This window comes from Dermochelys coriacea, chromosome 5, assembly GCF_009764565.3.
Source record: "Dermochelys coriacea isolate rDerCor1 chromosome 5, rDerCor1.pri.v4, whole genome shotgun sequence".
Taxonomy (NCBI): Eukaryota; Metazoa; Chordata; order Testudines; family Dermochelyidae; genus Dermochelys; species Dermochelys coriacea.
Genome location: NC_050072.1, coordinates 137189551 through 137204141, shown reverse-complemented (window position 1 = coordinate 137204141; position 14591 = coordinate 137189551). Strand labels below are relative to the sequence as shown.

Genomic DNA, 14591 nt, shown 5'->3' with positions numbered 1-14591 from the left:
CTTCTTCAGATGCATGGAGTGAAAATTTACAGATACAGGTATAAATATATATTGGCACATGAAGAGAAGGGAGTTACCTTACAAGTGGAGAAACAATGTTGAAGGCCAATTTAGTCAGGGTGGATGTGGTCCACTTCCAATAATTGATGAGGTGTCAATACCCAGAGAGGGAAAATTGCTTTTGTAGTGAGCCAGCCACTCCCAGTCCCTATTGAAGCCCAAATTGATGGTGTTATGTTTGCAAATGAATTGCAGCTCAGCTCTTTGAAGTCTGTTTCAGGAATACTCAATAACGGATTTAAAAGTAGCCATTCTTCAAAAAAAAAAAAAAATCAAAAACAGCCTTTTTATTTACCCTTGCTTCTTTATCGTAGCAGGTACCTGAATGTTTCGTCTCATTACCTTTCTGTGGCAAAATCTGCTTGTTCCATTGTAAAGGAAAATGGGCTTGTGTGGAGATAAGGAACAGGTGATTGGTTGTTTTTTTTCACCACTAAACGAACTTTCATGTGTCAACTGAAAATTGCTGCTATTCTTCGATTTCCCACATAGCATCTGCTATTTTTGCAGGTCTGGGGGTTGGCTAAAATCTGGATCACTGAATTCTTTGACACTGATTTTGGCATGTGTATCATTTTACATGGCTACTTACTCAAATAGTAAACACACATAAGTAATCTTTTACTTGAGCTGATGGAATGTGGAATAGATCCCTGTAGGTCTATCCTACAGTTTTTATGTTGTCATTTAACATATTTCATTTCAACAAGCATAGCATCATAAAATGGAAAAAAAAATGCACTGACAATATATTTTCTTCCATTTCCTTAAAATATTTATTTGCTTTTTAAAGATACTATGTTGATCTCTTGCTAGTAACAAGTTATCCTTACCACTCGCATTCTCATTTCAGATAACAAGCATTCACAGTAGTCGTGCACTAGATGGGCAGTTCATGGATACTGGAACAGTTGCATCTGTAAAAGTATCGGAGCTTCGAGATATTGCATCACAGTTCCTGAGAGAAATAATCACCCTACCACCCCAGGTACAAACATCATTTTTAAGTAAAACTGATTGCCTCTATACCTCTCTTGGCCATGTCTTAGTCTTGATAATTTTAGATGTGTGCTCTGCAATGATTTGTGGTTTGAAAACATTTTAAGGTCGCCTGTTCTGCACTATGGACTACAGGGGTGTGAACTGCTAACGGCCTCCTGTGGACGTTGCTGGCGCAAACTAAAAGGAACCAAAGTTCATGTTCACGTAGTCCTCTTTCAAACTGGGCTACATTAACGTGAACTTATGTACCTTTTAATTTGCTCCAGCAGCATCCAATCAGGGCAGTTAACACAAAACACTTCGGTGCCCTCTGCAATTCTTCTCTCTCACACACCCCTCACACACACACACACACACACACACACACACACACCCACCCCTACCTACCTACCTACCTTGTGGACCACACTTGAGCACAGTGTAGATGTAGCCTTAGAATTAATGTTAGGTTGTGCACTCTAACTTTTTATAGTATACAATTTTAAATAAATACAGATTACAGATTGTGTGCTAACAGTAGAAGGCTGTGATGGAAGTCTTACTGTATGGGTAAAGGGACTCCATTCTGCAGACCACCGCATTCTTAGTGGTTGAAGTAACTTACTGCATAATAGGCTCCTTCTTTCACTCTTTTAATACCATATATCTTTTAATCCATCTGAGTTAAAGCTTGTAATAAACTACCTAGTTTCTGTGCAGGTAAACTTCAATAGTATAACATCATCTGTTGAAGAGTGCCATGTAATTAAACTGTACCATTAACATACTCCAGGTCTTTTAGGCTATGAAGTGCTGTTTAGCAGATTTTCCCCATAACATTGGCATGTGGACTCCAGATGCTGTATTGTGGCTGAGAGATACAGTATTAAATTGTCCTGATTGCAGCATTAAGGTAAATGTAAATATCTCAAACACTTGAAATTCAATAAAATATGGAATACCGGGTTGAAATGTGAATGAAGAGTTATAATAAAATGTCATCATGAAGTTACAGGAACTTAATACCTTCACCCTCCACCAGACATTCAGGTTTTGATACAAAAAAACAAAATTCTTTCAGGCTTAAAAATGTTTACCTAAATTAGTTTTGTTTGAAAAGCTATTATACTAGACAATTTACAGCTTTGTAGCCACCCCTAACATTTGTATTCTGTATGAATTCATCATTTTTTGACATATTTGATACAAAGCATATTTGTTTGCTTTTCCCAGCACACTTTTTATACAATTCTTGGATCTGTATTTAAAGAAGGCACAGAATTTTCCCCCTTCCAAATTCTCCTGTTCTAGATCAGTGTAATTCCTTCTTACCAGCAAATGAGGGCAAGAAAAAAAACAAAACTCTTGGTGTGCTTCCTCATAAAAAATGAAGTGGGTGGATGACCCTGCTCAGTTATTTTCATGTCTCCAGCAGGTGGAGGTAACTCTTCCAGCTGGCTAGGAGAGGAATTTTTTAGTTTTCTGTTCTTATTTGCTTTTATTTCTATATGACAAGTCACTACCCTCAAGCCAGGCTGTGACTCTACTGTGCGCCAGCTTGCTGCTCAGTAACGTCCGATGTGGACGCTGCTACAGCGCAGTGAAAGTTCCATTAAGCCACGCTCTGGGATTTTCATTGCGCTGTAGCAGTGTCCACACCAGATGTTACGGCATGGAAAATCAGTGTGCCATAGATTCGCACCCTGGCTTGCAGTGTAGTAACTAGCCAAGTAAATAGGCCCTAACACAATGTAGTTTAATTTAGTACAGTCCATTTGCAGACTCATTTTTTTGGAATATGCAGAGTAGATGTCAACCATTTGTAGTGTGACCTTCTTGTCTGGGAGCACCCTTCAAAGGGAAACAAGTGTTCAGACTCTGCTATAATTGTACAATACAGGGGATCTTCTGAAAAATCTTGCCCCTAATTTCATTATAGGGTACCACCATGAGTGCACCTTTTGAGAAGCACACTTTGTAGCTTTTCCTTGTCTGCTTTAGTCTTGAATACTGCACATTTAAAATTCTGCTGGTCTAGTCTGGCATATGTAGAAATTGTAAAATGATATTGTCAAATGTGTGGCTGCGTGCGTTCCCTCTGTGTGCCATCCCAGCTCTGTGCAGACAGCTGGCACAGCAGACCTCGATCAAACTGCCCAATGACCACGAGATCTATTAAGGTACGAAGGCACCCGGCCAGGTTTATTGTCAACAAAGAAAGGTAATAGCATCTGGCAGACTCTACGGGGATACTAAGACATGTATGCCCGTGACAACGGATGCAGCTCAGTGAATGGCGGGGACTTTCTATTCCCCCCCGACCCCACTCCACCCCACCCCACCTCACCCCCCCAGGCTGGCCAAAGACATTCCCTCTGAGACTCCATTTTATACACCAATACAAACAAGTATTTTGACCATAGTTAGTTACTTCCTCCTGACGTGGGTTGTTACCATCCATTACCTTGTACATGTTGGTTCGATCAAAACATACCTATCCATTATACTATCATCCTGACCTTCTCTTTAGGAGGGGTCAGTGTGTTCTCGTTATCTTTGGGGTGTGTTTGTACCATACTTGGTATCAGGGTACTTGTACCATACTTCTGGAATGCATTTGTGTGAGTGTCCGCCTTCATGTAGTGACTAAGGCTGGAATTTTCAAAAGAGATTAGATACTTAACTCCCACAGAAAGTCAGTGGGATTTGTGTACCTAACCCCCTTATACTCTTTAAAAATCTCAGTCTAAGTTTTTAGTATTTCTTTGCTCTGAACAAATTCACATTCAGCATCACTCAATGGCAAAATATGCTCAACCTTAGGACAGTGCGTTTTATCTTTTTCTTTCCAAGTCTTCCTTTCTGGGTCTCCCCCCTCCCCCCCGCTCCATCTGCATTTTCCTGTCTGCAACAACTCTTGATTCCTACTCCATTCCCTATTTCATCTGCTAAGGTGATCTGGCTATGAAATATTTAATGCTGACGCTTGAAGCATCTCATTGAGAGTAATTGGGGTAGGGCTGTTCACATTTGTCAGTCCACGAGGATGTGGTTTTCCATGGTTTTGTCTCCTGATTTACACTAGCATATGAAAGAGAAGAATCAAAATCTGTTGCTTCAGTCTCTGCAGATTCTTGAAGATAACATTACTTTGGATTACTCAGCTTGCAAAGATACCCTTGAAATTGTTATCATGAAGGCTAGAATCTACTTGGCCTTGTAAATGAAATCTTAGCATCTAGAGAATCCAGATATGCCCTGAGGGCTGAAGAAATGCATCAAGTAGGCTAGAAGATTAATACTGCAGCCATAATAGGTTGCTTTTTTCTTGTCTACCCCTAACCCCTCCCTTAACCCTAACCACTAAACCCTACCCCCTGACCCCTAACCCTAAAACCTACCCCCTACCCCCTTAACCTAGCCCCAACCCTTAACCCTAACCCCGACCCTAAAGCTAACCCCAAACCCTTAACCCTCACCCTTAACCTACCCCCTTACCCCTAAACCTAAACCCAAACCCCTAACCCCCACCCCTACACCCTTAACCCTCCAACATCCTAACCCTAAACCCATTAAGAATAGTCAGTATGTATCTGTTCTTTGGGATGCTCTTTTGTTGCCCAAAGCTGTTGCTATTGTAAAATGCCTGGCTCATCAAACCCCTCATGATGAAGTTACTCATGCAAGTGCTTCGGCTGATTCAGCAGCCAAGGATGCGGCCCTTTCTGCCCCTCAGGCTGCTTTTATTTTTGCCTTAGTTGAGCAACCTTCACTGGCTTCCCTCGTCGACCTTGCTAGGATCCAGGAGATGGCGCCAGAGACCAAAAAAGTTCTTGGATTGTTGCTGGGTGCACTTTACACCCTAGCATTTTTGGCGCTTCCAGGACGGCCGGCTGGTTGCACCGAGAGTGCTTCTGCCCTATCTTGCTCGCGTGCACCACGGGGTGGCGCATGTGAGCAAAGGGGGGATGCTTGCTGCAGTGGGATGCGATTGGTATCACAGCACTACAGCCAAAAATGTTCAATCGGCCAGCAACACAATGTTGGTAAAGCTGTTAAAACCAGACAAGCAGCCCATCCCCCTCCGTGGGGACCGTTTATAAATATTCAGATTGATTTGATTCAAATGTCTAAATGTTGTAATTATGAATATGTATGAATACTAATTGATGTTTTTTCAAGTTGGGTTGAGGCCATCAACCTCTGATCAGCTTGTTTCTACTTCTGCTCCTTCTCCTGAACAGCAGGAGAAAAGGACAAGGTGAAGTGCTAGTAACCTCCCCCTGGTCCGCTGATGAAATCATTGTGTCATCAGCATTTGCTACAGAAACCAGAGCTCTGCAGGGTGATGAGCTGGTAACCTCTCCCCTGTATGATGCTGGACCACAACTGTTCCAGGAAAGAAGAAAAAGAAACGCTAGCTTCGCCGAACCTGCCAAGGTCCAGGAGTTCCTGACTACATAGGACATTAAGAACTGGCCCTGGTGGAAGAAACAAAGGATCGTAGGCTGGCAGGGAGGAAACTGTGACCAATCTTGGGAATGTGGCGTTCACTGGATTTTGGGGTTCATTCCATCGGCTGCACAGCGTGCTGTTGGACAGGTACTCTGGGAATGTACAGATCTCCCTAATTGGATTTTAGATGAGGAATATCAAAAATGCCTTTTTGCCACAACCACTTCCCCTGCCATTACCTCCATTATCACTGCCATTACCACCCCTGTAATATACCCAGATACAGACAATACTATCTATTCTGATAAAACCCAATGGCCAAGCCCTTCACACGTTAGTGATTTATTTAAGTATTGTTTGGAAAATTCATTTTTTAAAGGTACAGGACATGTCATATGAGCAAACAATTGGATGGAGAACAAATGGACCAGTAGAAATAGAAGTATATGACATTACCACAAATGATTCTAGGGAATTTGAATGGGAGATAGATGGGTTTTATGAAGGGGTTGATATGATGGCCATTCCAGGGGTTTGTAGTGTATTGGGAGAAAGGGGCCCTTGTTGTTATTTAGTTACCCAATTAGTAAATAACCAGACTCATACTCAGAGAGTATGTTCTGCCACTAGAAATTTTACCTATACTGAAATGATTCCAATAACTAAATTTAACCTGTACTATCTTACAATATACCCCTTCTTATGCTATTGATGTTAACGCCTCTCAAAAATATTTGAAAATAGTTAAACAACAGATGTGGTATAATGCTATCCCCGAAAAAGATGTACTAGGACATTGAATAACTATAATTAATGCTACATTAGGGACTGTGAAATTCACCCTGCCCCTACCCAGCTTTCAAATTACTTCCACGTATCACAATTGTTCCAAGGGAGCTTCTATCTGGCTAGAACAGCAAAGAGTATGAGTCTCCTCTCGAAAGAAAAGAGACTTAGCTGGTCACTTATGGGATGGTGAAATAGTGCAGCAGCAATTTGGAATATTCTTAAGGGACAACTACATGATGAGAAATTAGGACAACTAGAGAAAGCCACTGGTTTTATTACTGGACACAAGTGACCCAGGTGCAAGCTGGAGTTGGTGAATTATATGTCATTTCCACCCTTAGTTCGATGACTCTGGAGCTGTTGACAGGAATGGTATTGAATATCACTGAGGCAGGAAAGGAATTGCAGTGGGATCTAGCACGTTCAGAGATTCAGGATTTCCTGAATGACCAGCTGATGGTCATTCGGAGTGATCTTGAGCATCAGGCTTGGCCCACTACCCTTACTAGTGCTTCAGGAGTAGCATCTGATTTGTGGACATGGGGACATACTTGGAGATTTTCTAGATGGAGTTGCAAGTACTCACAGTGATCCTTCCAAGCATATGGGCCAGTAGGAGGGGTGTGGGCTCCTACATACCGAATCCTGCCAGGTCCATGGGGAGGATGCATGTGGGACTGGATTATTCACCGTGATGTCTGCAAGATTAGACCACCTGGTATGCCTAGCCGATTTGTTTAGTGCTCCTGGAATAACACCTGATATTTGGATTGGAATAGGGAATCAGTGGATATTATGGCCCTTATAAACCCCCGCAGCTTCAATGTGTAAGGAAATTGAAGCAAGGGGAAGTTGTCACAGTATTTGACACAGTCTGTTGAGAAGATATGGGACAAGGAACTACCCTGACAGGACAGTTACTTTTCCAAGCTAATGATAGTTGTGTATATGTTAAGACCACCACTTTGCAAGCCTTACATTTTAATCTCACTACGATCACAGGAAATCACATTATTTCTTGGCCTACAGACAAAACCCTACAATTGGACCTTGGGTATCAGATTTCTTTTAATTGAACCACTTTGATACCCGACCGGTTTCAAAATTTACGCTCACTCCTACCAGAGGCTAGGAAAATTTCTGATTTATAGGGTCAAATCCATGTGCTTCAGAATATATATCAAATTGAAAAACCTGCTTTTCATACAGCCTATAGAGTGTCTATTTTGTGTACTAATTATGATGTAATGTGCTATGTAACTAAGGCAATGAAACAACCCCAGCATATTATTACAATGGGGACATTAATGCTTGTATTGCTTTTATTTAGTATAGTAATATGTTACTATTGTTGTAAGGGATGTACTAAGAAAAATGCTTTTCATGTTCATACTAATCAGGCATTATTGTTATATCCAGTTAAGACTTATAGGGCTGATTCTGATCCTCCTGAGCCAGAAACAGAAATACAAGGCTTGATGCAATTGGAGTTTTAAGAATGCTAGTTGTGCTAAAGGAAGCACAAAAGCAGGGAGTGTGGAAGCAGGGAAAGAAAGAGAGGGTTTAAGTGCAGCCATATAAGTGTCAGAAACAGAGCAACTGTTTTGTTAAGTCTTAGCCTAATATTGTGAGACCTGTAGAAGCAGGGCTCACATCAGAAGCAAGTGGGAAACAGCAGAATAGTCAGTGTGACCTAGCCTCGAGATAACGATGTTTTGAGAAGAGAAAGTGAGAAAATACTGGATTAGACAGTAAATAGCCTAAATAAAATGTAGATGTTTTCAATTTCTGCATGTCACAAAGAGGTATAAATGCTTGTGTGATTTTGCTTGTACTTTGGAGAAACTGAGGCAGAGATGCTCTCTGCCAGCTGTTTTCTTCCCTTGCAATTGCTCAAATAAAGCCGTCTCTGATTTTGTTGCTTCCAACTTGAGAGTGGAGTTTGTTTTCTTCCACAACTGGAATTGGAAAAGGTTCAGAAAAGAGCAACAAAAATGATTAGGGGTATGGAACAGCTTCTTTATGAAGAGAGATTAAAAAACTGGGACTTTTCAGCTTGGAAAAGAGACAACGAAGGGGAGATATGATAGAAGTTTATAAAATCAAGACTGCTGTGGAGAAAGTGAATAAGGAAGCGTTATTTACTCCTCCTCCTAACACAAGAACTAGGAGTCACCCAATGAAAGTAATAGGCAGCAGATTTAAAACAAACCAAAGGAAGCATTTCTTCACACAACGCACAGTCAACCTGTGGAACTCTTTGCCAGAGGATGCTGTGAAGGCCAAGACTAGAACGGAGTTCAAAAAAAGAACAAGGTAAATTCATGAAGGATAGGTCCATGAATGGCCATTAGCCAGAATGTGCATGGATGATGTCCCTAGTCCCTGATTGCCAGAGCCTGGGAATGGACGTCAGGAGTTGGATCACTTGCTGATTTCCTGTTCTGTTCATTATCTCTGGGGCACCTGGTATTGGTCACTGTCAGAAGACAGGATACTGGGCTAGATGGAACTTTGATCTGACCCACTGTGGCTGGATTTATGTACTAGGGAATCTAGTGAGCCCAGTGTAATGCGAGGGAGTAGGAAAATCCCTGGGTGTGCAGAACACAAGGAAGATATAAGCTATAATTCAGAAGCAACAGATTCTAATTAGTCTGGAAAAGCAGAATGTGAAAAATAAGAATCGGTGTCATGTGACTTTGGCAATAAGAGGATCGAAGGAGCCTGCAGAGAAGAGAGATTGTGGCTTTTACACGTGGTGAAGGGGGAGCAAGACTTTCAATCTCTCAAGAAGTTTCACTACCAACCTAGGCCATTTTGACACGCTGTGGTGCCATCCAGACCAGTGAGGAGTTGGGTCCTCTGTAATCCTGGGTGAGTTTCAATAGTCTGCTGCTGGAGCTCCCTTGTCTGGATACTCCCAGCCAGCATTCAAGGACACACTCAGTGTCTGTGTGATAAGTAACCCCTGAGCAGCAGCTCTGTCTCCAGTAGCCTGCTTGTTACACCCCCAAGCACATTCTGGTCTGGGTGGAGCAGGCTCAGTGTTTCAGAAAAGGCCAGGGGTAGGAAGCTTCTGTTCATCATGCTGGACCCAACTCCCAGTTCCACTTGTGCAAACAGGAGCTATTTGACACTGTGCGATACTGCTCCTGCGCTTTGTTCCCAAAGTGTTCTGCAGGAGGGGAGGGTCTCTGGCTGTGTGTGGGTCACTGGCATATTGAGGTGATGCTGAAACAGGACAGAGTAGAAGTGGCATTGTGGGTCTGGCATGAATGTTATCTCTTCATTTCCCTTGCTAATAATCGAGGGTACAGCAATTCTTACCCAGTGAGGTCACATTCTCACAGTTCTCCTGCATGACGTCTCTGTAGAGAGCTCTCCGAGTGGGGTCCAGCAGAATCCACTCTTCCCTGGTGAAATACACAGCCACCTCCTCAAATGCTGCCAGCCCCTGAAAGAGCAAGAATCCACCACTCAGTACCTGCTGCCCCACTCACAGCCCCACTATTCCTGGGGAGAGGAGCCAAACGGAAACTCTGGGTGGCTCGCAGTCAACCGAGTCCTACCCCCACCCTGCTCAGAACATCCAGGAAGCAGCAGGGTGAGGGTACGAAGAGAGAGCCCCTTGTCTCTCCCAGCAGATCCATCACACACCTACCAGCCACAGACTGATATAGGAGATGGAGCCCCTAGGAGGGTCCAAGGAGATCTGCCTGGTAGGAAGCCCAACACCCTCCTCATTGTGAGGAGCTGGATATGAAGAGAGGGGAATCTCCCCTAAGCCTGATTGGTGGGTGCCCCCTTCATATCTCTCAGCAGCCACTGGTTAGTCAGGTCAGGCTCCAACAGTGGGAGTCTGGTCAGTTTTCCTAGCCCCATGTAGGTGGGTTATTTTCTGTGCCACAAATGGGGGCATTTCAACCTTCTAATCTCATGGGTCTGTTCGTAGAATCTAGGCCACTTATTAAACCACTCCAAGCAGATTTGCCACAACCTGTGCTTCTCCCTGTACATTTCCTGCCCCGCTCCAACCTCCAAACCAGACTGTGCAAACCTTCCCATCTCCGGTGTATTTGTCACCTCTCTCCATGCTGCAGGAACCCAGCAGAACCCCCCCGATAATACCTACCTGAACTGGCTCCTCTGCAGCCATTTCTCTACCCTGTGCCATGGGAGGATGGGAAGAGCTGGAGCAAAACATGGACATTATTCTGCAGCCTGGGAGGGTGAGAAGGGTAATTGTGTGGTTCTCAGAACAGGCTTTAGTTAATTTCACATCACAATTGCCCCAGGCCCTTTCCTTGCAGACATATATCCTAGATTCTACCATGTTGGAAAAATGCTTCATCTCTTTATTAAAGAGAAAAGGAGTACTTGTGGCACCTTAGAGACTAACAAATTTATTAGAGCATAAGCTTTCGTGAGCTACAGCTCACTTCATCGGATGCATTTGGTGGAAAAAACAGAGGAGAGATTTATATACACACACACAGAGAATATGAAACAATGGGTTTATCATACACACTGTAAGGAGAGTGATCACCTAAGATAAGCCATCACCAGCAGCAGGGGGGGGGAAAGGAGGAAAACCTTTCATGGTGACAAGCAAGGTAGGCTAATTCCAGCAGTTAACAAGAATATCAGAGGAACAGTGGGGGGTAGGGTGGGGGGGAGAAATACCATGGGGAAATAGTTTTACTTTGTGTAATGACTCATCCATTCCCAGTCTCTATTCAAGCCTAAGTTAATTGTATCCAGTTTGCAAATTAATTCCAATTCAGCAGTCTCTCGTTGGAGTCTGGTTTTGAAGCTTTTTTGTTGAAGGATAGCCACTCTTAGGTCTGTGATCGAGTGACCAGAGAGATTGAAGTGTTCTCCAACTGGTTTTTGAATGTTATAATTCTTGACATCTGATTTGTGTCCATTTATTCTTTTACGTAGAGACTGTCCAGTTTGACCAAGGTACATGGCAGGGGCATTGCTGGCACATGATGGCATATATCACATTGGTAGATGCGCAGGTGAACGAGCCTCTGATAGTGTGGCTGATGTGATTAGGCCCTATGATGGTGTCCCCCGAATAGATATGTGGACAGAGTTGGCAACGGGCTTTGTTGCAAGGATAGGTTCCTGGGTTAGTGGTTCTGTTGTGTGGTGTGTGGTTGTCTTTATTAAAGGTTGACCTGGCCCCTCTTGTCAGGCTAAGCCCACAGAGATTTTTAACCTCCCTTCTCCTTCCCCCATCCCATAACAAAGTCTCAATGCTAGAAAAGAGCAGGACCAAAGGAGTCACTATGGGGGATTCCCTCGGACACCGTCCCATGGCAGCCACGCCCCAGCAGGAGGGATATGGAGTCAGGAACTGGCTTTTCTTCTGTCTGATCCTTTTCTTGTTCACCGGAAAGAGATTCTGCCCAGGGATGCTGCAATATGTGTCTGTGTGGATTAGAGAGCTGGAAATCTCTCTCCCCACTCATTTCTACTACTGCACCTTTCAGTCTCTCCTTCCCCTGTCCTCTCTCCTTGCCCCTCTGGCTGCAAAAGTCCATTCGTGGGTGCTTTGCTCTCCCATGGCTGGATTTTCTCCTGGATATTGCTAATGGAGGAGAAATAAGTGGGGGGCTGTTTGTGAGGAGCCACTTTCATGCTAGTCCCAGCACTTTCCCTGAGGTCTTTCAGTTACCTGGAGTCTGTAGCTCAGAATTTGTATTAACAGGGCCTAGGGCTGCCCTATGGGGCTAGTACCAGCTAAAGAAAGTCATCACCTGGACTGGGCAGAGAAGAAGCTTTAATTACGGTCATTTCCCAGCACAAAACACCTGCTGGGGGAGCAGCAGCTGCTCAGCCTGGTCTTCCAGATCACAAGGGAGGCTGCAGCATCTGACCCAGGAACCTGAAGCCCAATATCCTTAGCAGAGAGGGACAGAGCATTTGGGCAGCCTTCCCTCCTTTAGCTCTCTGGGAAGAGCAGTTAATGAGAGCATCTCCTCACAGGGAGGATCTCATTTGCCCCACTGTCCATCTGGAGTCACTCCTTGTCTTTCCATGCAGTGACTCTGGATTAACAATGGTCTCAATGAAACCAGATTTCAGAAAGAATGAGTCCAGAATGCAGTGGAAGAGACCATTGTGTGGCAGTGCTAACCCCCTTCCCACTTCCATCACCCCCCAGATCTAGGACATGAATTTTACCAATGGAACCAGAAGTTCTGGCAGTTTTCAAAAGGGGAGAAAAGCAAAATCTGTGATTTCACTTCAAAGTGTTTGATAAGTGGATAGAAAACTATCACTGCCCCCAGCTAGCCAGTCACAGAGGCAGAGGGAGACCTGGGGGATGCTTCCTTAACTGGAGAATGGGAGGCATGGGGATGGGGGCCCAAAATAGGTAAGAAATTCCCTTGCCCTGTCACTAGCAAATAATGGCCACCATGGATCCACCCCAGAGGTGGCTACATCTTAGCACTGCGGGAAGCAACCCCTCACAGAGATCATTTGTCATGGGGTTTGGGATACTTCTGGACCCATGCTGCACTCAAGTGACCTCCTCATCCTGGGCTGTCTGGAGAACCACTGATTCCCCCAAACAGGGGCCGTCCTCTGGCTTTGATGTGGATTAAAATGTATAGAGAGGACAGTGGAAAATCAGAGGGATTTTATATCAGTTGTTGATATGAGGTAAAATTTGAGTGTAATTCACATCAATATTTCAAAAATGGATAGAGAGAAAGAGCAACATTTGCAAACATTTTATGTCCATGTTCAAGAATCTGAGAAAAGGTATAAATCTGAGATTTTATAGTATTTTATAATTATACTATAATTATTTTAGTATTTTATAATTAGAGAGACGGGAAAATTTCAGGGCATATTAAATGAGAAATAGACAACTCGAGAAAAAGTGGGGCAAATGTTTAGGGTATTTTATATTGATTGTTGAGATTTGCAAAGAATACATGTCACAAAGTACGGAGTTGATAACATGGGAGAAAAACACCAAGATCGGAGGGGATTTTATATTGCTATTAAATAACTAGCTGGAAAAGGGGGACTGTTTACTGGATTTTATATGACTGTCCAATACATAACAGGAAGTGATGGCTCCCCCCACTGCCACCATTCACATAAGCAACAGGGGCAGGAGTGTCCTCATCCATGTATACAACCGCCTATGGCACCAGGAAATTTGCCCCTACCCCAAAGCCCCAACCCTGTCCCCTCTTCCCCACCTCTTCCCACCCCTGAGGACTGCAGCAGGGCAGGGCTTGCACTCCCAGGCAACAGGAAATGCCATGACCTGGCCCCAGCCCCACCACTGGTGGACTGCTGGAGGACAGCTCCCCCCGTCCCCCAAATCATCCCAGCCACACGATGGGGCCCCAAATACCCCCGCATGAGGGGTCTGCGCAGGACCCCAGAATAGCTACGGATGTCCCTGAACAGGGAACCCTTTGAGGAGCTGATTTAAGAGGGCAAAGGAAGGGGGCTGAGCTGGAAGGCTCCCTGAACAAAAGAAGGGGGCATCAGTGTGGGAGGGGCAGGTGACTGGCAACTGTGTTTGTGGTTAGGGGGCAGCAAATGGGATTGGGAAACCGGGGTCTGAGCAGTCCCCATGGGGAACATGTCCTCCTCCTGCCTTGGCATCGCATCCCTTCCCCACGCCAGGGGCAGCCATGTTTTGGGGAATGACTCAGGGCAACAATTTCCCACCCAAACGAGGGCAAATCGCTCCAGATAAAATGGGTGGGAAAATCCCCCACATGGAGGAGATTTTAAATGGACATTTGAGAATTAGGGAGAGACCAGGGAGGACGAGACGAGACGAGACGAGAGCGGATCACTGGGGGGGATCTCCCCGGATGTAGCGGCCACGGGTGAGACAGGGAGGGAGAAAAGGGGCGGAGCTTGAGAGAATTTGTGCCGGGGGCGAGAGGCAAGCGGCACAAAGAGGGACCGGATCCAATCAACTGCCCTCCCCCCGCCCGCCACTTCTCCCCCCGGGGATTTCCTAGCCGCACAGAGACATCCCCCTCCCCCCACACCACAGGGGACCCCCCGCCGGCTCCAGTCTCCGCCCCCATCCCAGCTCCACTGGGGCGGAGGCAGCTCCGAGGCTTCTCCCAGGGCCCCCCAGGGTCTCTCACTCACCAGCGGGCTGGTCCCGACTGGAGAAACCCCCCGCCCCCCAGCCGGGCACGGAGGGGTTAACGACGGGCGCCCCCACCGCAAACCCCCGCGAGCAGCAGCGGAAGGAAGGTCAGGCGGGGCTCGAAGAGAGCATGCGCAGCGACACCCCCTGAAAC

The 14591-nt window shown here is 45.1% G+C and overlaps 1 protein-coding gene across 2 annotated transcripts; it reads right to left on the bottom strand.

Moving 5' to 3' along the window:
- Positions 1 to 817: 817 nt before the first annotated feature.
- On the bottom strand, positions 818 to 14585 carry LOC119856433 (zinc finger protein 558-like). Of its 2 annotated transcripts, none has more exons than XM_043515425.1 (4): positions 14437 to 14585; positions 10421 to 10509; positions 9616 to 9742; positions 818 to 977 (listed from the first exon to the last, which is right to left on the bottom strand). In XM_043515425.1, exons 2-4 carry the CDS (start codon positions 10496 to 10498, stop codon positions 925 to 927), a joined length of 258 nt encoding a protein of 85 aa, XP_043371360.1. In that variant the 5' UTR covers positions 10499 to 10509; positions 14437 to 14585; the 3' UTR covers positions 818 to 924. The 2 variants fall into 2 exon arrangements, with proteins under 2 accessions (XP_043371360.1, XP_038259877.1); XM_038403949.2 differs by lacking the exon at positions 818 to 977 and adding an exon at positions 8512 to 9519.
- Between the last annotated feature and the right edge of the window lie 6 nt (positions 14586 to 14591).

Excerpts from the sequence above, each read along its gene's own strand:
- LOC119856433 (XM_038403949.2), bottom strand. The coding sequence starts at position 10,498 with ATGTCCATGTTTTGCTCCAGCTCTTCCCATCCTCCCATGGCACAGGGT. Across the intron at positions 9,743-10,420 it reads CTGCAGAGGAGCCAGTTCAG|GGGCTGGCAGCATTTGAGGA; the intron begins GTAGGTATTATC and ends TTGCTCTTTCAG. Across the intron at positions 9,520-9,615 it reads TGAGAATGTGACCTCACTGG|CATCACCTCAATATGCCAGT; the intron begins GTAAGAATTGCT and ends GTCCTGTTTCAG.